This window comes from Pipistrellus hanaki (assembly GCF_964339955.1).
Source record: "Pipistrellus hanaki genome assembly, chromosome: 13".
Lineage (NCBI taxonomy): Eukaryota > Metazoa > Chordata > Mammalia > Chiroptera > Vespertilionidae > Pipistrellus > Pipistrellus hanaki.
In genome coordinates this window covers 38,642,350-38,666,084 of record NC_140515.1, presented here as the reverse complement: position 1 = coordinate 38,666,084, position 23,735 = coordinate 38,642,350, and the positions used below count along the sequence as shown (strand labels likewise).

The 23,735-nt window shown below is 48.3% G+C and overlaps 1 protein-coding gene across 3 annotated transcripts in view; it reads right to left on the bottom strand.

Annotated features, from left to right (window-relative positions):
- Positions 1-12,567, bottom strand: part of GALNT15 (polypeptide N-acetylgalactosaminyltransferase 15) — a 34,145-nt gene extending 21,578 nt beyond the window's left edge. The window contains exons 1-3 of one of the 3 annotated variants that reach the window (XR_014796727.1): positions 11,142-12,566; positions 3,279-3,445; positions 1,218-1,422 (exon numbers count right to left, since the gene is read on the bottom strand). Coding sequence is in view for 2 of the 3 variants with exons in the window: in XM_084903304.1 (XP_084759430.1) it covers positions 1,218-1,422; positions 3,279-3,445; positions 11,142-11,674 (905 nt within the window). In the remaining variant the exon portion in view is untranslated. Of the gene's footprint in view, positions 1-1,217; positions 1,423-3,278; positions 3,446-11,141 lie in introns of all 3 variants that reach the window. The other 2 variants (XM_084903304.1, XM_084903305.1) reach the window with 2 other exon arrangements.
- Positions 12,568-23,735: the final 11,168 nt, after the last annotated feature.

Genomic DNA, 23,735 nt, shown 5'->3' with positions numbered 1-23,735 from the left:
TAATAGTCATCTTTTTCAATGATCAATAGATGATCTGTGAGTGGCTGAGGCTGTAGACCAAGCACGTCAAACTTGCAGCCTGTGGGCCACATGCAGCCCACAAGGAATATTTTTGCAGCTCAGCCAATATAATGGTATATAAAAAACATTCTAATAAAAATTTTGTAACTTAAATTTTACATAATCCTGTATGATAAAAGGGTAATATGCAAATTGACCCTAATGTTGAACGACTAGTCACTATCATGCACACTAACCACCAGGGGGCAGACACTCAAAGCAGGCCCTGACCTCTGGTGGTCAGTGGGCTCCCACAGGGAGAGCTTTGGTCACGAACAAGCCAGGCTGACAGCTGTGATTGTAGCAGTGGTGGCGGGGGCTTCTCCTGCCTCCTCAGCAGCACTAAGAATGTTCAACTGATAGCTTAGGCCCAATCCCCTGGGGAGCCGACCTAAGCCGGCAGGTGGACATCCCCAAGGGGTCCCTGAACTATGAGAGGGTGCAAGCTGGGCTGAGAGACTCTCTCCAAGTGCGCAAATTTTTGTGCACCAGGCCTCTAGTTTATAATAATAAAAGCATAATATGCTAACCAATATGTCTAGAAGGACTACCCGTAGACAACCTTCTGAATAAAGCTGGGGCTGCGAGGGCTGAGCCCCTTGCACGAATTTTGTGCATCAGGCCTCTAGTTATTAAAAACGAACTACACGTTTGCTAATGACTGATTACTACAATTGTGTTGAATTCATTTCGCTTACACTCCTTACAAGAAAGCACACCATTTCTCTACACTAATACTAGCAGTGATAATTTTAGCAGCCAATTGCCACATCATTAGTCTTGGACTAACAATTGCTGTTGTGCAACAGAAAATATTTCACTTTCAGAGGACAAGAAAAATAGGTTTGTTTGTGTTACGCCTATTAATTTGTGCAGTTATTCAGTTTCTGATAAGTTATTGTTCAAGAAAAATTATTAATTTTTATTAAAATGTTCTATTATTTTACTATGTTAACGATTACTCATTTATTTCAGCCCTTTGTATTCAGCATGTCTCTATTGAAATAAACCTATGTTTCTATGAACATTGAAGCTTTTGGGTTTTTTTGCAGCCCACATAAACTTAAACCCAGTATTAGCCTTTGAGTTTGACATGCTTGCGAGACGGTTTCTCCCCACTCCCACCTCTGGCTCCCCAAACCCCAGGGGGTGATTACCTGTCACCAGCTATTCTGCTGAGGAGGGGCTCCAGCCAGCCCGGGTGGCACTCGCAGTGGGAGTCCATGAAGACCAGCACGTCCCCAGTGGCCCTGGTGGCACCCAGCATCCGGGCCCCGATGGCACCCAGCCTCTTGCTGCTCCTGAGCAGCCTCACCCGCTCCAGCCTGGCCACATACTCGCTGAGAGCGGTCTTGAGCTGTCCTGGAACCAACAGGGCAGTGGTCAGTGCAGCATTTCACCACTTGACTGGTGCATTTCTCAGTGGTAAATGTGCTGATTTATTCCTTTATAATTAGTTTTTGGGCAAGTTTGTTAGCTCCAAGTTAATTCCCTAGAGAAGGGTCTCTATTAATGAAGTTGCTAAAATTTCTGAATGTGGATGTCTAAGAACCGACCCCTCGGTGATGCCCCTGTACTGAGCAATGCTAATCCTTTCCTCAACATTCATTCTCGCCTCCACTTTATTAACAGAAACTTGCTCAGGGCCAGATAGAAGCACTCACCTACCAAGACTTCTTAGAAAATAGCCTTTTGATCCAATTCTGGTAAATAAAATTTACTAAATAAGAGGATTCTGGAAAAACTATTGTTTTACCAAATTTTTCTCAACTTAGCTGGTCTTTGCCTTTTCAACCTTTTCCTGCCCAAAATGTGGATGTGGTGCTCAGAGGTAGAGCAGCCTCATTGTGATTATGAGGCCAAAAACCACTCCCCACATGTGGAGATGGAAAGCAGAAGGAGCTGAGGGCAACGAAGGCAGCTCACAATCCCATGGCCCAGCTCCTTTGCCTCTACACACGAAAGGAGAAGAAAAGTCTCCCCAGTTCATCAGCTGATGGGGGAGGGACCTCAGGTGTGCTCCTGAGAGAACTTGGCCCCAGCTGAGGGAAGACTCTGGGCACCTTCATCAGCCAACCAAGCTCAGCCCAGGACCTGCTCATTGGTCTGCCTACTATGCCGCGGATGTGATTCAGTAACCCCAAGCACTCCTGAGGCTGCGGCTAGTCTGACTCCCTGCCATGGCAAGACTGGCTGAATTCCCAACATGAGGAACTTGGGAAGAACTAACAGAGGCACCTGGCCACTCTGACATGTCCTCTGTCATTCCCCTTAGAAGGTGCTTTGCAGACCTCACATGTGCTTGGCTTCCCTTGGAGCAGTCTGACCGCCCCACAATGCCAGCAAGGGCTCTGTTGGCCATTTAGCTGAGCCAGAAATATACTCCTCAGGCCCCAGCCAAAGACTGGAGCAGTGGTGCTCTCAAAGTATGGTCCAGAGACCAGCAGTATGGGGACCACCTGGGAGCTTGTTAGAAATACACAGCATTGAGCCCAACACCAGGCCCAGGAACTGTGGGGTGGGCCCGGAGATCAGTTTTAACAAGCTTGCCGAGAGATCCTGGTGCACATTCAATGAGAACCAGTGCCCTGGAGGTGAGGCAGGGGGCTTCTCTCTCTCCATCTTCCTTTAGGCACTCAGCTATGCTGTGGCTGGTCTCCACGAGTGAGTTTCCTGTCAGTGGAGACATTCGAGCAGAATCTGCAGGTTGGTCTCTGGGCCTGACTCCGCTACACTTGGCATAACTCAGCTCCCGTCAGCTCTCTCCTCTGGACCCCAGTTTCTCACCTGGGAAGCGAGTGGGAAGACTGAATGCCTAATGCCTGTCGCGTGCTCGGCTGGCTCTGTGTCTAGGAGGTAGGGAACGCTCACCGAGTGGCCACCCCTTGTGGTTCCTGAGCGTCTTGGGCCGAAGCTTACGGGACTCTGAGGAGGTTGGGGCGCAGGGGAGAGATCCCAGGGGCCCAGGCTGGAGCGACCCTCCCGAGACTCTCACCTTGCTCGTCTTCTTCACTGTTTCTATCCTGTCCCACCACTTCCGTACTGGTGGCCCCGGGGACTCTGCAGTCATGAATTACATGCACCTGCATTCTCATCCGGAGGTCTGCTTCCAGGAACTTTTCCTAAGCAGGTTCCAGGCCCCCCCCCCCCCATGTATGCATGGAAACCCCCCAGGATTCCCTCCCGCCCGGTGGAGCCAGGAGGACGCCCACAGCCACCTTGCTGGCTGAGGTCGTCCACGAGGATGACCTCCTTCAGGAAGGCCCTGGGCGCCGTGTCCAGGACGCTGTGCACCGTCCTCAGGAGGGTGGACCAGGCCTCGTCGTGGAAACAGAGGATGACACTGGCCGTGGGCAGGCTGTCCTCGGGGTGCTGCTGCAGACACCTGCAGGGACGACAAGCGGGGGCCATGGGAAGAAAGGCCATGGAACGTGTCCAGCATCCTCGAACCCATTCCCGGGCCCTGGCTGTGGCTGCTCCGACCACATGCTTCGCCTCCCAACTCTATAGCTCTCCCTGAGCTTTTTTTTTTTTTTTTTTTTTTTTTTTTTTTTTTAAATATATATTTTATTGTTTTTTTTAAAGAGAGGAAGAGATAGGGATAGAGAGTTAGAAACATCGATGAGAGAGAATCATCAATCAGCTGCCTCTTGCACACCCCCTACTGGGGATGTGCGGGCAACCAAGATATATGCCCTTGACCGGAATCGAACCCGGGACCCTTCAGTCCGTAAGCCGACGCTCTATCCACTGAGCCAAACCGGTTTCAGCTCTCTGAGCTTTCTTAAAACTCCACACAAAGAGAGCCAGTTCACCCCCACAGCAGTGCTGCGTACCCCTCTCAGCCTCCCAGTCCTCGGAGCCCAAGAGCTCCTTTCCAAGGTTTCATCCACGCCTTTCTCAGAAGAGTGGAGACGCGTTACCACCATTCTCAGCAGAGGACTGTCCTGATCTGTTACAATGGGAATGAATTGTCGTAGGCAGTTAGACAGACTTGAGCAGAGCAAGGACAATGGGCCAGGAACAGAAGGTCACCAGGATGGAAAGTCTCAGGTGCCTAGCAACGGACAATCAATTGTAGGGTGGACCTCGCCCCCAGGTGACTTTTCCTCCTCTGGTATAACACTGGTCTTAAGGTTTGGACCCCGTGACCTTTCCCTCCTACCTAGGGTAAGGTGACCAGACGTCCCGCTTTTGGAGGGACAGTCCCGATTTTTAACAATTTTTTCTGCTTCCCAATTTATCGGGACTTTTTAAAAATGACACAGGACAAATTGTTAAAAATCGGGACTGTCCCACCAAAAGCGGGACGTCTGGTCACCTTAACCTAGGGGTAACATTTAGGCCTCTGTTGTATTTCAGCTCCAGGCCCAGATAAGCAACAAAACCAGCCATGGCTGACATCAGGACCAGCTGCATTGAATAATGACCGCTGCCTTGGCCCCGGCCAATCAATCAGTAGAGTCCACAGCTCTGAGAGGACACATCTGGAAAACTGCTGAATATGCTGAATAGTCTATTGAGATCTTGGCCAGGAACCTCCCCTAAAATCTCCATCCTTTAAAACCCTTTGCCCATATCCCCTGGGGCCATATGGTTAAACTGCAGGCCAGGCTGGCTTCCAGTCTCCTGCTTTCTCTCATCCCACTCCTGGAGGCGCTCTCCCCAGTCACCTGCAAGAGAGAATTAACCTCCCACCCTCCCCACAGCCAGTGACTGAAAAGGAGTAGGCGTATTGATATCCAGCAACCTTGACCTCAAGGGTGAGGGGTGAGCAATACACTGTCTCCCGGACTCCCTCATGGGGCTGTGCTCTAGCTGCTCACAGAAGTAACTGCCTGGGGAACACGTCTCCGGTGGGCTATTCTGTGTTCCCAGTCCCTGCCCCTGGCATCACCTGTACAGCAAATGCTTGTCTCAGGCTCTGCTCTGGGGGAGGCCAAACCGAGGTAGTCTCTGATGTCATGGTGTTCGCATCCCATTAAACAGACAACCAAGTAACTATTCACCAACTGAGACACTTGGGGAGTGGGGCCTGAGAGGAAAGCTGAGAATGGGGTGGGTAGGACAGAGTGGAGAGAGGGCATGAGGGTAGGGAATGGTGTTCCTGGCAGGTGTCATAGCCTCTGCTAAGGCCTGGAGGTGGGAAGAGGTGTGGTTGTGTCATATCCCAAGAATGGAAGGAACGGTACTGTATTCTAAAGTATATTTCCCCTTATTTACTAAACATATTGATAGCAGTTTTCTATTTTATGATGTATCTTCAAATCCTTTGAAGGAATAAGGTGGGTAAACAAACAAGATGTGCCTGGCTGGTGTGGCTCAGTGGTTAAGGACTGACTTATGAACCAGGAGGTCACAGTTCAATTCCCTGTCAAGGCACACGCCTGGGCTGCAGGCTTGATCCCCAGTAGGGAGCATGCAGGAGGCAGCTGATCAATAATTCCCTCTCATCATTGATGTTTCTATTTCTCTCTCCCTAACTCTTCCTCTCTGAAATCAATAAAAATACATTTAAAACCAAAACAAAATAAAACAAGACAGCAACAAGTAAGAGGTCCACACCAGGGGCCTTGGGCAGGTCTCCAGGCTTCAGGTTCTCTCTGCCAGGTGGGGGTGCACGGTCCCCCTGCTCTACCTGGGCTGCAGCTCTGCGGAGGGAATCCATGAAGCAGTGCGCACATGTGACCATGGAGAGGAGCCATGGAAAAAATATGCACTTTCAATGTTAAACGATGGGGCTAGCTACTTCCTTTGTCCTTCAACCAGATAGCTGGTGCGTATTCTACTACCTCCGTTTCTCACACACACACACACACACACACACACACACACACGCGCGCGCGCGCGCACACACACACACAAACACACACGTGTCCAGAGGCCTGGTCTGATCTCACTTGTCCATCTTCTGAGTGGCAGCAGGGGAGAGGAAAGATCTAGGGCTTTGGAATCAAATCAGCCTGGCTCTGAATCCTGGCTCTGCTGTTGACACCCCCCAATTAGCCAGCACAAGGATGCTGATACCCTGTGCAGCCCCGGATGCTGCCGGATTAAAGGGGATCATCCTGGCCCAAGAGAGCGGCTCCAGGAATGTTAGCTTTGTGTCCTCACCCTCCCAGATCACGGGCTGTGTTTACGCACAGATGCTTGCCTTCTCGTCACGCGGCTCCAGGATCTCCTGTGAGCTCAGAAAATGCCTTTGGATGGTGATTGGAAGAGAGGGAGTCACAGCGTTGCAGCAGATGGCCTGGCTGTGGCACAAACACTGCCTCCCTTCCCCCAACACCCCCCCCCCCAACCCCACCTGCTGTCTTCCCATTGCCAGGCCACAGTAGAAAGGTTTCTGCACGGTTTTCTAAAGCTATTTTGGGGTTACTGACCCCCAGCTCCTACCAGATCAGCAGAGTGCCTGACTCAGGGGACTTCCATATTCCAGTTCTGATTCCACCATGTAATGGCCTGGCTGCTTGTCTGTATCCCCCACCCCCTCCCTGCCATGTCCCCCAAGCTCCTTGGGTTGGGCTGGGTCTTGCTCACCTTCTCACCTTTAATAACTGCTAAATAAATATTTGTTTGGTGAATGAAAGAAGACACCGTTCTTGCTCTCAAGGAGTATATAAGCTGGTTGCAGATACCAACAGGAGAGTAATACCTTACAGCCAATTTCCTACAGTCTGCAGAAACGTTCAGCCCATCTTGGCTGTAGTGGATGTGGCTCATCTTGGGAATACCAACTTCCGAGCCAGGCCTGGGGGAGATGATCCCTTGGAGCAAAGGTAGGGGTTTCTTTTTCTGCCAAGGACCATTTGGCAGATAACATCATCCTCGAGCCATACAAAATCATCAACTTAAAAATTAGCCTGGGGTTTGGTCAAACGTTTAATTAACTCACCCCTAAAACCAAATGATTTCATGAGCCTATACGGCCCATGGGCCTGGCGCTCTTACCCCTGCCTTAGATGGATGGACAAAGGAGCTTATGGGTGAGAGAGAAGTGTGGCAAGGGCTGGAGCCTGCGGTGGAGGCTGATGCTGCCAGCCTGGCACTCCCCACAGTGGAGACAAGTCATGTAAGGGGCATGAAGCCTCTCCTCTGAAGCCTCACAGTCCCCTTCTGGAGGGACTCCGGCCATCCTTGGCCTTGCTCTGATCCGGCCCCCTGGATATATGTAAGCAGTTTCTACGACGTTCCAGATAATTCCAGTATGCCCCCAAATGTGTGATTATTTAGCAGCCCCCAGGGGCAGAACGTAACTGTTTGGTCAGAGAAAGGACAATGATGTAAAGTCCACAGCTACCTGCTCCAACCTTTCTCTGTCTTTCCAGAATATGATAAGGGAAACTTCTGTTTGGACTTGAATCCTGGGTGAAAACTCATCAACATTTTGTCTGATTTGAGCTATAACCTCATGCAAGGGTGTTATCTCCCTTTTACAGTTAAGGCTTAGAGATTGATTATACAAAGTCACACAGTAAGAGGTAATGCCAGGACTCAACCCCAGACCCACTATTCCATGTGACATTGATTTAGTCTTACTTGTATATAAACCAGGGTAATATGGGCCCCACCATAAGCACAAGTTACGAGTTGATGGAAGCAGGTAGCATACAGCCAGCTATAGCTGAGCTGACATTTATGTTCAAGTACAAAAGCCCCGGGTAGGAGGGTAACTATCTTCCTCTCTACTTGCCAATCCCAGCACTAATTCCTCCATGGAACTTTTCAGAACTCTACTACCTCTCCACTCACTACCACTCACTTCGTACACTAGTGGTTCTCCAAACTGTCTTGCATTGCGTCTAAAAATCCAAGGGCTCCAAGATGGAACTATGCAGAGTCCGTGGTGGCCGGGTCTGAAAACCTACGTTTTAAGTAAGCAACCCATGGGAATCTGACATCTGACATGCACATAGTTTCTCCAACTGGTGATGTAGCCCCTTGCTAATCAAAAGTATGGTCTATGTACCAGCAGTGCTGGTACCAACTGGGAGCCAGAGAGAAAGATAGCATCTTAAGCCACACCCCTGGCATGCCAAATTAGATCCTGTGCTCAACGAGATGCCCGGCTGATTTGCATGCACAGCACAGTTTGAGAAGCGCATCTCTGTCCAACCTGCTAGGCATCAAGAGTGGAGTGAGCAAAGGCCAGGGCCTGTGTGGGGTTGTGCTGCAGGAACTGGGGCCAGTGGGGCTGGGCTGGGTTAGGAGTCAGGATGAAAGAAGCTCTGGGGTGGATGGTGGTGCGTGGCCCACTGCAGCAGGGGCAGAGCTTCGGGATGTCTAGTGTTCTGGTTCTGGACAGAAAGCAGCAGTGCAGGGCCTGCAGATAGTAGGTGCTTAATATACGTCTGTTCTTTTATGGGTCTATTTTGGAACATTTAAAGAGATGGAACGAGGGGAGTCCTGTCACCCTGGGGGGGGGGGGGAAGGCGCGAAGGGGAGTTATCGGCTCACTTTACAGAGAATCCCTTATGTGTGCTAGAGGGCTGCTGGGAAGGGGAGGCTCCAGTGCCTGAAGTGCAGCCAAGGCTTGGGCAGCATAGGCTACATGGACCAGCTGCAGCCAGCAGAGGGCGTCTCACACCTCCAGAGAGAGGTGGTTGCCGGTGGTGGTGGTGGTGGTGGTGGTGGTGGTGGTGCGGGGGGAGGGGGGGGGGGGGAGGCGCGTTGAGGTCCTGAGAGAAACATGGAAAGCTGGGGGTGAGGCGACCAACTGTCCCAGTTTGCCTGATTCCTGTCGGGGCTTTCAGTGCTAAAACCAGTAAGGTCCCAGGCAAACAGATGAACTGGTTACCCTGGCTTGAAGAAGCAACTACTAAAATGGTGCAGGCACACACACATACACACATACATATGTACACATCACACACAACACAAAATGTACCCATGCTTGCACCACACACATGCACAGCACACACCCACACACTTCATACTACCAGCATGACACATGCAGCACTTTTGTACACATACATATGCCATAAATTTGCCCACACTTGCACCATACACACAACACATCTCTGTACTTCACATCACATGCATAATACACACAACACGTTTGCACATGTACACATATACACTCGCACAATACATTTGTAACACACGCATGCAGCAGATGCAATGCACACACTTGTACAACACACACACAAGCACATCATAAGCTTGCTACAGGCTCACAACATAATATATATGTACACACATACAACAAAAACATGCAAAAACAAACCTTGCCTTACAAGACACACAAGCACATGTGTGCGTGACATGTGTGCATGGCATAGCACATGATACATGATGTATTGTGCATATTGCAACACATATGAACACTAACACGTCCATAACACATACTCATGTGATAACATATAGCACAACTCATACATGTGCACATCACAACACACACAGGCATCACATATTGTGCTACTCACATGTACTACGCACAACTCATTCAACATACACACAGCATAATACACACACAACACAGGCACACATACACAACACATGCACAGACACAGCACATTTGCACAATGCAACACACATAGTCTCTTTCATACACACACACACACACACACACACACACACACACACACATACACACACACAGCCCTTTGGTAACCAGAGACCTTTTGTTTGAGGCAATGGTTCTTTTTGACAAGATGAGGATACCCATTCTTGCTCTAGGCCAGTAAAAAATGTATGAACAGAATTTTAAAACTATATTCACGCCCTCAGCAATCATTTCTTTCCTGTGTGCTGGGACCTTGGGCTCACCGCATGGCAGGGCGAGCAGGCACTGAACAACCAGCCCATCAATGCCCACTCAGCTTCAGTAATGAGTATGATGAGTTAACACTCCAGAGAGCACAGAACTGCAAGGGGCTGGGCCTGGCTGGGCCTGGGAGTTTCCTGAAAAGAGGTTTGAAAGCCAAGACCTGAAGTCAGAACAGCAGAGTTGGGACGAGGAGGTGAGTGAGGCTCCAGGCACACAGTGTAAGGAGGTGTCACTCCCGTGTGCTGTCCTGCATTTGCACAACCTTGAGAGTGAGTGGCCAAGCAGCCAGGCAGGGGGACCCCATGAGGGATCCAAGGAGATCATAGTCCTGCTCCCAACTGCTGCTCTACGCGGGTCCTCTCACCGGGAAGGGGGAGGGGGCTTGCTTCCCAGGAAGCTCTCAGGGCTCTGGGAAGGGCTGTGGCTATAGGGTAGGGACCTGGATCACCCACACCAACCAGCTGCATTGCTCCCCTCTCTGCAGCCAGCCTGGTGGTGGTGGTGGGAAGCGAGAGAGGAAGGCAGGCGTGTACAGGATGAGTCTATCATCTCGCTGGGCACAGCCTGCATGTCATCTCACTTCGCAGCCTGCTCCTAGGGTGGGGTCACCCTGCCAGGTCAGATGGCGTCTGTGCTCCTGGGCACTGGAATCATCCCTTTAGTCTAGTGGACCAAGGAGGGAGGCATAGAGTGGCGGTTCAGGCAGACTGGCCTGCTTTGGCACCCGCAGGCTGTGTGACTATGGGGAAGTCACTTGGCCTCTCTGTGCCTTATTTTCCTACCTATAAAATAGGCACGATGGTAATACTAGCACCCATCCAACAGAGTTGTAAGGGCCTTATACCGGTACGTTAATATGTGAAAAGTTCTTAGATTAAAGCCAGGCACATGGCAAGACCCACCCATGTGTTAGCTGCAATTGCTGTTTTGATCCAAAATGAAATCGAACACTGACAACAATCATACTATCAAAATGGACAGGAGTCACAGTGTTAGAACTGGCAGGTGCCCTGGAGGACCTCTGCCCCAGGTCCCCTCTGTGCTCTATAGATAAAGCTGCTTGGTCTGCTGATCCAGAGACAGGAGGACTAGAACTCAGGGTGGGGAAGAGACGGGACAGTAAGCTGCTCGCTTTCTGCTCTCCAGGAAGGTTGTTCTCACCTGGAGGGCTGGTTAGATAAGATCCGGGACCCCACCCCGAGTTTCTGACTCGCTGCCCTAGGAACAGTGAGGCAGAGGGTAGAACACTTGCACCCCGCCTTTGCTGATAGCACCCCTGTACCTGGGAATGGGGTAGCAGGGCCTTACTTACAGCGGATGCCGTACCTCGGGCAGCGCCCTCTGCAGGGGGATGCGGGCGCTGAGCGTCTCCTCCAGGCTGAGCTTGATCCGCTCATCTTCTTCAGATGCCTCCTCATCGTCCTCCTCCTCCGCCCCCCAGTCCTTCTCTGCGGCCTCCTGGTCCAGCCACCTGCTCGGCTGCTTGATGAACCGGTAGCTGCCACTTCTCCTGCCCTGGCTCTGGTTCCTTCGGACCCTGGGTGAGGCCACGGCCACGAGGAGCTGATCCTCCCGCAGCGAGATCAAGGGCGGCAGGCCCTCCAAGGGCTCGTACTCTTGGTCCTCATCCTCGGTCTCCAGCACCCATTCCTGGGACTCCCCAAAGTCCAGGCGGTACCCAGCTTCGGGGTTGTGCTGGGCAGCCTGGGCTGCGTCCGCCTGGTGCGGGGCCTGCGGGGGAGGGTGCAGCACAGCCACCATCAGCAGCACGCATCCCAGCGTCAGGAAGAGCAGCAGGAACTGCAGCCTGCATGGCCCGTGCCTGCGTCGCTTCCTTAGGAGCATGTTGCTGGAACTTGCCAAATGCAACAGGTCATGTTCAAGTTTGCTGTCCCCTGCAGCAGACCTGGGTTCCTGGTTCCACCTGGAAGTTTTCGGACAACCGCTTCACCTGCTCCTCTGGTGCCGTCTGCCATTTACCAACAGTGTGTGTGAGGCCAGCTCCCACGTACAGTCCGAAAGCCACAGGACCCCAGGCCCACCCCAGGTCCGCTCCGCGTGGATTTCTTTAACTGCCTTCGAAAAGCCCATTCACGGGGACTTCAAATTCAACTGTGTGGCCCCTTTGGCCCCCTTTTTTTCTCGTTGGGAAAAAGCAACGATTCCATTCTGCTCAGGTGTCCAATCCCCAGTGTTTTGTTTCTCCCCCTTGCACGAGGGGTCAGGTTGCTACGCGCTGTCCGAGGGAGCGGGTGGGTCCTCAGTCCAGCAGTGCTGACAGCCGTCGTGCTGGATGCTTCAAGTCAGGTCAGATCAACAGATGAGAAGCCGGCAGGCAGTGCCTGGTTTCCTTTCACACATAGCTCCGCGCGCAGCCAGCCAGCAGCCGAGAGCCCTCTGCCAGACACAGCCCTCTGCCAGACACAGCCCGAGCCAGGCGTGCGCCTCGCTCCTGGTCCTAATGCCCTCACTGTTCCCAGGCTCTGCACGCCCGGTGGAACACAGCTCCGGAGGAAAATTCAAGTGGTCACTGCTAGGACCAGACCCAAACAGAAACATGCCAGGAGCTGGGATTTGAAACTTGTCCCTAGGAAGACTTCTTGCCCCACCCACAGGGGCAGGAGAGAGCATTCTCTCCTGATTTCACAAAGGCTGAACATGCAAAGAGCTAGCTGTCTGTTCGCACCCTCAGCCTCCCACAGGTGATCTGTGAAACTAGACCAGACTCTTCCTCCCTCCCCAGTACCTCCCTTCTGAAAACGAGGAGAGTGGGAGGAGAGGGTGCTCCCTTGCCCACAGGAGCATCTGAATGCCTACTATGTGCTGGCCACTGAATGCCTACTATGTGCTGGCCACTGAGGGGGAGTGGCTACATGGAAGCAGAGTGGCATGCTCCTTCACGTGTAAAACTTCATTCAACCAACAAATATCAATGAGCACCTACCATGTGCCCAGACTATTCTGGGGACTGGGAGTACAACAATGAATAGGACAGACCAAAATGTGTGCCTTGTGGAGCTTACGTTCTAGTGGGAGAGATGGATAGGTAATTCATTAAAATCTACAGTGGGTTAAATGGTGATAAGCACTAAGGAAAAAATATATGTAGCAGGGAAAGGGCTTAGGAGCCATGGGCCAGGGGTTGGAATTTGACATTAAGTGGCAAGGAAGGTTTCACAAGAGTTAGCATTTGTGTAAGGAGGAGGGCTAGGCAGCTACCTGGGGATGAGCATCTGGGCCAAGAGAATAGCACATGTGAAGGTGCTGGGGTGACAGTGTGCCTGGCCTGTGTGAGGGCAGCAGAGAGCCAGTGTGGCTGGAACAGAGTGGGCAAGGTGGACCATGATGGGAATGGAAGGAGGGGGATAAGAGAGGTAAGAGGTTAGGGGTGGGGATCATTGTAGGGATCTCGGCTTTACCTCTGAGGGAGATAGGAGCCCTTGGAGGATTGTGAGCAGAGGACAGACACAATCCTCTTGAATTTTAACTGGATCGCTCTTGCTGCCGTGTTGGGATTAGACAGTAGGGGAGCAAAGGGTAGAACGGGGGGACCAACTAAGGCCTTTTGCAGTGAACATGATAAGGGCGTGGACCAAAGAGGCATCAGTGCAGGTGATAAGACATGGTCAGCTTCTGGGTATACTTTAAGTTAGAACAAGCAGGGTTGGCTGATGAATTGATATCCAGCATGAGGGAAAGGTAAGAATCCAGGATGACTCCACACTTTTGGTCTGAGTAGTGGAGGAAGAGAGTTGCCATCAGCCGAGATGGAGAGGCCAGGGGTATCTAGGAAGTGAACATCAGGGGCCCAGTTTGGGAAGTGTGAATTTGGAGATGTCTTTTAGACAGCCAAGAGGAGATAAAGGATAGGCAACAGGATAATGGTAGCTGGAGGTCAGGGGAGAGGTCAGGCCTTCAGACAGAGTCGAACATCAGCAGCACATGGGAGGTGTCTGAAGCCATGAGCCCCCAGATCAGAGAGGGAGTGATGTAGAGAGGAGAGGGAATTCAGCATGCTCAGAGTTCAAATTCTGACTGGAGCGAGTTGATTAAGGGGGACTAACCATCATGATGAGGTGGATTTCTCCAATGGCTGTGAAGCCCAATGCTGTCCTGTAGCCAGGAACTGAACAGAAAATGTTGTTGGGAAATTCCTGAAGCAAATTGCTTATTGTTTCTGTTTTGATTTTGATCTTAGAATGTGAATTTAATCAGGTCATGAGAAAAAAATGGTTTTCCTTTTGACTCAGTTACTTCTTCTAGCATCTGTGTGTGTGTGTGTGTGTGTTTTCCCTGAGGTTATTCAGAATGCTAGAGGTAACATAGTAGGGTTATGTGTGGTTGTTTTCCTACACTGAGTGGCCAGATTATTATGATCTTTGAACACATAATAATCTGGCCTCTCGGTGTATATCCTATATAATAACAGGCTAATATGCAAATTGTCCCCTTGACCAGGAGTCCGACCAGCAAGCAGGCCGGCCAACCACCCAAGTCCTTTCCCCCTGGCCAGGTTGGCCAGACCCCACCCAAACACAAATTCATGCACTGGGCCTCTAATACACACACACACACACACACACACACACACACACACTGAGTGGCTAGATTATTATGCATTAAGAGATCATAATAATCTGGCCACTCAGTGTATATCTGAACAGTGCCCTGATGGACAGCACTTGGGAACTGCTGGATTATCCCATTTTTTCCAAGTCCTCCAACCTCACAGTGTATTTAGGGGTAGGATAGAGTGACTTCCAGGTTCTAGGGGTGGGCACCCTGGGAGATGTAGTGTAGAATTTCTGGGATATATATATATATATATATAATTGATTTCAGAGAGGAAGGGAGAGTGATGAGGGAGAATCATTGAACGACTGTCTCCTGCACGCTCCCTACTGGGGATTGAGCCCCCAACCTGGGCACATGTCCTTGACCGGAATCAGACCTGGGACCTTTCAGTCTGCAGGCTGATGCTGTATCTACTGAGCCAAACCAGCTAGGGCTCTGGGACATTTTTAGGTTAATGAGGATGATAGGGCAGAGAGTTTTCATTCCAGGAGGCTTTCAGAGAACCGAGTGTGCGCAGTCTCCACCCTGGGACAGAAGGCCCTCCCCACCCTCTCCAGCACTGCCCTCAAGCTCACCTGGCCAACCCTCTACCTGATTGCTCTTTCCCCAGAAACCTAGCCATATGGCTTATTTATTCACTTTCCTGTTTACTGGAATGTCACTTCTCAGTGATGCCTCTCAACCACCTTTTCATGTCAGAGCTCCTCCATCTACGTGTGGCTTTCTCTGTCCTCCTCTCCTGCTTTTTTTGAGAATCTTCATGGCTCTTCTCAACTTGAGAAGTAAGATACTCAGTTATTTATTGTCTGTTCCCATCTAATCCCCATAAAAGGTAAGCTCTACAAGGAAAGGGCTTCCATCTGCTTACTGCTGTTTCCCCAGAGACTGGGCCTGTGTCTGACATTCTCTAGGCAAGTGGTTGGCAAACCGTGACTCACAAGCCATATGCGGCTCTTTAGCCCCTTGAGTGTGGCTCTTCCACAAAATACCATGGCCTGGGCAAGTCTATTTTGAAGAAGTGGCATTAGAAAAAGTTTAAGTTTTAAAAAATGTGGCTCTCAAAAGAAATTTCAATCATTGTACTGTTGATATTTGGCTCTGTTGACTAATGAGTTTGCAGACCACTGCACTAGGGAAATCAGAGGACTCACCTTGTTAGTTTTCCCTGTCCTGGGAATCACTATCCCGTGCTACCTGATGGCCAATTTCTGAAAACCACTGTTGTTGTTTTTTTTATTTCTTCTTGGGTTTTTAGTTGTTGCTCAATTACTTGAGGAGGAAAGCACTTCTATAACATTTTCTTCATTTGGGGTTCCCTAGAAGCAGATGCTGGGATATCATTGATCCTCCTGAATTCTGTATTTGTGAATTTGCCTACTTGCTACAATTTATTTGTAACCTCAAAATCAATATTTGTATCACTTTCACAGTCACTTTTGGAGAGGCACAGAGTGACAAAGAATTTGAGTTACCAGATGTGCACATTCCCAGCTGAGGTCCAGCAAGGCAACACTCTGCTTCCTTGTTAAGTTCTTAAGTTGTAAACAAAAGGTCCTTTTCGCCTTCTGTGTAGTGCACACTTCTTGCATTTTTGTGCTTTGTGTTGGTAATTTTACTGTTTAAAATATCCATAAGTGCACTGCTGAAGTGTGGCCTAGTGTTCCCAAGAGCAAGAAGGCTGTGATGTGCCTTATTGGAGAAAATACTGTTGACCTTGAACGGCACAGGTTTGAATCATGTGGGTCCACTTATGTGTGGATTTAAATAATAATCATCTGTACTTAACATGTAAGTGGACCTGCACAGTTCAAACTCGTGTTGTTCAAAGGCCAACTGTATTTTTATACCTGCAATTGGGAATCCGAGTATGAGGAGGGCCGAGAATTTTCCACTGGGTAGGTGGTGGGCACCCCATCCCCACATTGTTCAAGGACCAACTGCACATGTGTTAGATGAGCTTCATTCAGGCATGACTCACAGTGCTGTTAGCTGTGATTTGGATGTTAATGAATCGATCATACATATTAAATAAGGTGTCTTTGAGCATAAACACATAAAATGAGATTATGTATTGACTGGCTGATGAAATGTTGTGACCAGAAGACAGAAACCTAATCTCCTATTTCCCCTGGGAACAATGGTTCAGTATTCCCTAATTCAGTGTTCACACCAATTGTATAGAATTGTTTTTGTACAATAAACTGTACAAATAATTTAGATGTGAAAAAAAGGGGGGGGGGAAGGAGAAGAGATAGGGAGGGGAAAGGCAGCCTTTAAAGGCCATGTCACCTTCCACTGTGGGTAACTAGAGCTTGTTATCACTGGGGACCTCTGGGAAAAGGGTATAGCGTATACCTCAGAGTGACCCCAACCAAGGGGGGCAGGACAGCTGGAGTATTTATGTACCAATTCCCATCAGTTGAAGGGGCATTCATGGCTGGCTGAGAAGCAGAGGGTCTGGCTGCCCAGGAAAATCTTCAGGCAAAGAGGTATAGACACTGGCTTTTGAAGTCCAGCCTGGCTTTCTACTACAGTGGGAAAGTATATAGCATCTGCTACAGCTGGGATGACCAGGGCTTGTACACATAGATGCCTCCAGAAGCCAGGCAGGTGGCATAAGCAAGAGCAGCAGGCTGGGTGGGGCTGCCTGAGCCGCAGGGTTTCCTTCCCTGTCTAACAAGACCACCTGCTACTCAGCTACGGCCAGCTTTTGCCAATGCAGGAGAGTAGGTCTGTACTTTCCAAATCTGACTTTTCAAGAAAGATGGGAGCCCTAACTGATTTGGCTCAGTGGATAGAGTGTTGGCCTGTGGACTGAAGGGTCCCAGGTTCAATTCCGGTCAAGGGCATGTACTGTGGTTGTGGGCACATCCCCGGTAGGGGGTGTGCAGGAGGCAGCTGATCCATGTTCCTAACTCTATCCCTCTCCCTTCCTCTCTGTAAAAAAAAAAAAAAATATATATATATATATATATATATATATATATTAAAACAAACAAACAAACAAACAAAAAACCTTAAAAGTGTTTTTTTTAAAAAAAAGAAAAAAAAAGAAAGATGGGAAATTCAGGGATTTTTTAAAATGTGAAATCCCCAATTTGTGAAAGTTGGCAATAAATTCAAAAAAAATTTTTTTTAAACTCTGAAGGCCAAACAAAACATGCTAGGAGGCCAACTTCAGCCCACGACTGCCAATTTGCAACTTCTCTGATAGAAAGCATGCAAAACTCCACCTGCTTGGTATGAGCCCAGAGAAAATGTATCTTTATCCTATGTGTCCTCTAAGGCATTCTGGGGAGCCAAGCGCCGCCTAGAAGTCTGTCCTGATATGCACATGGTGAGACACCTCTGTGGCAGTCTAGTGAGTGCACTTTACTCTCCTGCCTTGAGATTTATTAGGTGGACAAAGACCACTAATCATAGTGGCTGGTGAAGTTCTCCAGTGATTTATTGTCACTGTTTTGGCACTTTTCCTCTGATGAGAAAATAGCCAAACCTCCTGAGCTGTTCGTCTGATATCTGTGCGTCTGCACAGCCCATCAGCCCACTCCATAGCTGAGAACAGGGCTGCCTGCCCAGCCTTCCACCCACACACAACATAGAGTGTCAGAAGGAGCTTGCAAGTCGAGTGGCAGTATGTGTGGAAATAGAGCCTAGAGAATTGGCTACCATCTGGCATTTTCTGCAACGCAGAGGTTGGGAGAGAGGCCAAGGGCTGTGCTCTCAGGGGATGGCAGAGTACCTAAACCACTCACTGGTCAGGGGTCAACTAGAGAAGCAGACTCACTAGGAGATATATACTATAGTACCCCCCTTATCCATGGGGTACATGTTCCAAGTCCCCCAGTGGATGCTTGAAGACATAGAGGAGAGAGCTAGAACTGCCAAGGGCAAGTCACAACGTGACAGATTTGGCTCCATCAGGGGGTAAACTTTACAGTGTTTCCCAAAATGTGGTAGGTGTACCCACAGGGGTACAGGAAGAGTTTGGTGGGGGTACGTGTTAGCTGTGCCTAATTCTACATTCTCATGAGTATGAGGGGTAATCAGCATTATGAAAATTATAGAAGGGGTACACATATGTCAAAAGTTTGGGAAACACTGCTTTATAACAATGAGAATAAGAGTTCTACAGCTGAAGGGATTTCCTTGTGGGGAATTGAGTCCAGTTTTTGACTTGTTAGTTTTAAGCAAAGATTTAACACTATTCATTCATCTCTTCTTCCTCCTTCCCTTCCTTTCTTCCTTTTGTCCATGTACTGTCCATCCTGTTATTTGGTTATAAATGCAATTATTCAACCAACATTTATTGACTACCTAGTTTATGCCATGGGCTGTGTTGGGTTCTGGAATTCAAGTGCTGGGCACTGCATTAGGTGCTGAAATTTAAAGCCTAATAGGAAAGGAGATTATTGACCATTTACTATGTGCCAGGCACTCTATTAAGTGGTAGAAATCAGAACCTAGGAGAGATGACAATCCAGGACCATTGTTGAGATTCCTCAGTTCTAAGCCATTACTCTTAAATGGATCTTCCAATCTGTGAGCCCTAACTTGGCCTGTCCAGCCATGATTCCTTGACTCACAGGAACCTATAGGGCTTCTGTAGCCACTAACACTATGTTTTCTCGGCTGGACCCAGGAGGGATAGGATGTTCTGGGCTCTGACCTCATTATCATTTTAAAAAGCTTCTGCCTCCCTTCTACAGGCTGGATCAGAGCCAGAGACAGCAGGGTGGATGTGTGAAATAAACTCCAGGCAGCATCACTGTAGAGAGTGGCTACAGCTTTTGGAAAGGTCAAGCCTGGGACTGAGAGGACATGATCCTCTCGTGGCAAAGCCACGTGCAAGTCCCAGCACAATTATAGCCAAAGGCTATAGTTGTAAGCTTGACCTTACAGTCTGAACCTGTAGCCCCACGTGGCTGAGTGATATGGGCTGCAGGAGGTGCAGCAAGTAAACAAAGCTTGATCAGGTGCCTGTAATTGAGTAGATTCAAAACCCTCGAGAAGGTTGTAACCACGCCCTTCCTTTACCTCCTGGAGGATGGCTCTAAAATAAAGACTTGACTTGCAGGCTGCGGCACTATCTCTCCATCAGAGAGGGCAGCATGCCACCTAGCGCCCAGCTTTATTCTCTTATCTGTCTTATCTAAATCCTTCACTGCCCCCTTGCAGGTTCATCCATGGCTGTGCGGGCTCGGCACACGTTACTATAATCTTGAACACCCAAACAGTGGGTCACACGCCTACAGCTCATGACTTCTTGGCAGCTTGACTGATCTGGGGCTCTTCCACTTTTATCTGCCATTTGAGATGGGAAAGCATTGGAAACAGCTCATCTGTGAACTGTTTGCAGTGTGAAAGCCAAGTGGGTGGGAAGAGATGAAATGATTAACAGCCCAATCTTAGCCCCAGGGAAGAACTGGGAACATAGAGTTAGCCTGACATTTAAAGAGCTGATGTGATCCCGATGCTCTCCTGCCAGCACCCAGTTCTCCCTAAGCCATGCAGCACTTGGAAAAGGAAGGGAGGACATTCGAGTGTAGGAAGGCCATGAGGACAGCAGTGTAAATAAATAAAATAAATTAATTAGCATAACTAGTGTGGTTGCACTCCAACCCAGAAGCGAAGTCTCTCATAGAGTGCAGAATTGAGCTTATAAACCAGCCAAGAGAGTTGTGTCCTGATTGGGAAGGGTGAGTGGGCTTGTCTGCTTAGCTGGAATGGCGTGGGAAGGCCAGAAGACAGTTTCAGAGAGAAGGCTGAGGGCACTCTCTGGGAAGGGTATTTGGGCATTTGTACTTTTTCTGTATGCATCACGGAGGAAAGTGTGCATCCTGAAGAGGTTACTTTACATCTAAGATTGGGAGCTTTGCATTATGAGAATCAGCACGATCTGCTCTGCAGAGTCCAGTGTTTTTGTGTTCTGCCTAATCCCTCAAATTAGCAACTACCATTTGCATTCTATTCATTCATCGATGAAGCCTTTCTTCTGAAAGGGTTTGTGATGGCTCGTGTGTACACTCAACTCAATAGGAACAGAATGAATAGCTAAGGACACTGGGTCTAATGGGAAGTAAGCGTAGAGAGTGAGGTGAAACCAGAAGTAAAGGTAGAACATGCAATGTATATCATAAATATGCAATTGCTAAACCTGAGCCACTCTGAGCTTCCCAGCAGCCAAGGTAAAGATTCACAATATCCATAGAGTAATAACATTCCAATTGGACAATCAATAGGTCCTTCTGGCTATTGTCCATGATACCTGGAGTTCACGGGTTTAGTTTTTAAATGACAAGAACCTGGAGATAAAGTGTCTACACTGATCAATAAGGGCAGTGCCAAATGCTTTCATAATCAAGAAAATATAATATAGGCTGATACTCTTTCTGGTTAAAAAACAAACACATCAAACCAGTACTTATGCCTGCGTGGAGGCCCACTCTATACCTGCAGGGAGGTGGACTCAAGGAGATCTTGAACAGAATCAAGGTCTTCCTCAAAATCTATCTTGGACAAAGTGGCAATCAAGGACCTGGTGTTCTGGGTCCTAGAGCTGTGGATCTAAACCCTGACTGAGCATCAGAATGACCTCGGAGCTTTGAACAACACTAAAGCCCAGCCCCCTCCCCTGGGAATTCTAACGTGTAGCCAAAGATGGGACCACTGCCCAGAGTAGGCATGAGGTTAGAGCAGTGTTTCCCAACCTTCTCTCATGATGAGAATCACCTGGTGGAGTTGTTAAAACACAGATTCCTGAATCCCAACTAAGAAGTGCTAAACTAGAATTTTTGAGAACATATAGGTAAAATTGCATACCTTAGTGCTCTGTATATAACATCTGTGTTAGAGCACTAGTTAAGTATACAATTTTACCTATATGTTCCCAAAAATTCTAGTTTAGCACTTCTTAGTTGGGATTCAGGAATCTGTGTTTTAACAACTCCACCAGGTGATTCTCATCATGAGAGAAGGTTGGGAAACACTGGGTTAGAGAATAACCAAAAGCAGCTGTTATCAATCACTGGCCACAGCCACAGTTAGTAGATGCCCTTACTATGTCTGACTGTGAGTGATGGAAGATCCTGATTTTGACTGACCTTGGTCCATGGTCCATGGCTGCTTCCTTCAGATACATTGGTGGAAGACTCTAAGGCAAACAAATGCCTATCTCCTCCAGGGCCAAGCTGCTAGTCCATATGGTGTTTCTGTGAGAACGAAAAAAACAATGCCCCTAAGCAAGTCTCACTTTAGTAAAAAAAAAAAAAAAGTGCAGCAGGACTGGCTTCAGGCATGTATGGATCTAGGGGTTCTCTCTATCTTTTTGATTTCCACGTTAAGTGCTCAGAGTTGCATATTACCATGCCAAAGGAAAGGCATGAAGACTAACACTCCTTCCCCCATCATAGATAGCAGGAATCCGATTGGCATAGTCTACCTCCTCGGGGGTCTCTTATTATTGGCATCTGATGTTGACACCAGATAGTGGTGTGCTGATAGGTGTTTAACAGCTGGCTCTCACCAGGCAAATGGGAGGATACCCTGACATGTAATATTTGCCAATTTCTGGAAGGTAACCCTATCATTGTGGCCTATTTCAAGCTACTAATACTGTATTTCTCAACACAATATTGGGAAGTGTGCACCATTATATAGTATAGTATAGTATAGTATAGTATAGTATAGTATATATCATATATGTGAATATCCTCAGGTACATAAGTTTAAAAAAAAGTGTAGTAAAATAATTGGGAAGTGATGAGTTGTGTGTATTTATTACCTTTTCTTTTAAGATAATTCCTTCAGGTATACATTTATATAATTAATTTTAAAAATGAGTATGTTTAAGACCCAGTTAGCAAGACTCCTGAAATTTAACAATTGGCTCTCATGAACTACTAGCAGCTATCTCCAGCTCATTGCTGATTCTGGAACTGGGCTCCATGATTAAAAGTTCTGGGATCAATTAGCAATGTCTGCTAAGGACACAGAAGGGAAGGCAGGTGGCACACATGCTACATATTTATATTTTCTAGAATGTCAGTGATTTTATGAAAACAACTTTAATTTTTAATGCAAAGAGCCTGGCATCACCAAAGGAAATGACTCACTTCTCCCTGGCAGGGAGCACACAGATTTTGCTTCCAGTTGACAATACTCTGGTGGTGGCATCTGACTGCACCTCATTGGCATTGCCAAAGTCCTGGAGAGAAAGGAGTGGGAACCACCTCGGGGAGAACTTCTCATTTGTTCCCAAGGTGCTAACAACTCTGTTACTGTGCGCTACAGAAAAGCCAACTGCTGACATATGGGCGTCAGTAGTCTTTCAGCTTCCTTTGCGTAGAGGGAGTCCTTAAGGCCAGAACTGCAGAGTTTAATATCTTGTTAAGACTTTCTGCACCAGCTTTCTTGTTTCCCTTTTGCTTTTCCTGATGTGTACCCTGTCATCAGCTGAGGGGTTCTGTGGGCTGGCTGGTTCTCAGAGGGGCCAGGCACAGCTGCCTCAGTGGAAGCAGGAAGGAGGTAATGTGTCTTTCAAAGTGTCAAAAAGTCTCTTAATGAGCTGTTAGCATTTGGAACAATTTGGCTTAGTGGCTGTGACTTGAGGTCTTCCAGATATTGCTTTTGGAGCTGGAAAAGGCCCCCTGAGAGCTGGGTTCCTTTCCCTCTCTCTTTGCTATACCTGTGGTGAGTGCAAGAATCTGTCCACAGCGGATCAGATGGAGGCTGTGAGTCAGTGAAGAGACATTCTTACTAACAGATGTTTTCTCCACTTGTGTTATTCATTCTTTTTGTCTTTATTGACTTATAATTTACATCTAATTAAATGCATCTTCAGCAGCAGCTCAATACATTTTTACATATACACGAATACTCATGTGACCACTGTTCTATCGAGGTATTGAACATTTCCTTCACCCTAGAAAGTTCCCTGTGTCCTTTTCCAGTCGATAGCAACTTCCCCAGAGGTATCCACTGTTCTGAGCTTGTTTTAGCTTGGGCTGCCATAATGAAATACCATAAACTAAGTGGGTCAAACAACTTAAGTTTATTTTCTTCTGGTTCTGGACGTTAGAAGTCCAAGATCAAAGTTCTAGCCAGTTCAGTTCCTGATGAGAGGCCTCTTTCTGGTTCGTAAATGGCTGCCTTCTCACTGTGTTCTTACAGTGTGTGTGTGTGTGTGTGAGAGAGAGAGAGAGAGAGAGAGAGAGAGAGAGAGAGAGAGAGAGCCCTTTGGTGTCTCTTCTCTTAAGGACACTGTCTTATAGGATCAGAGCCCCTCCTTATGTGCTCATTTAACCTTAATTCCTTTTTTAGAGGTCCCATC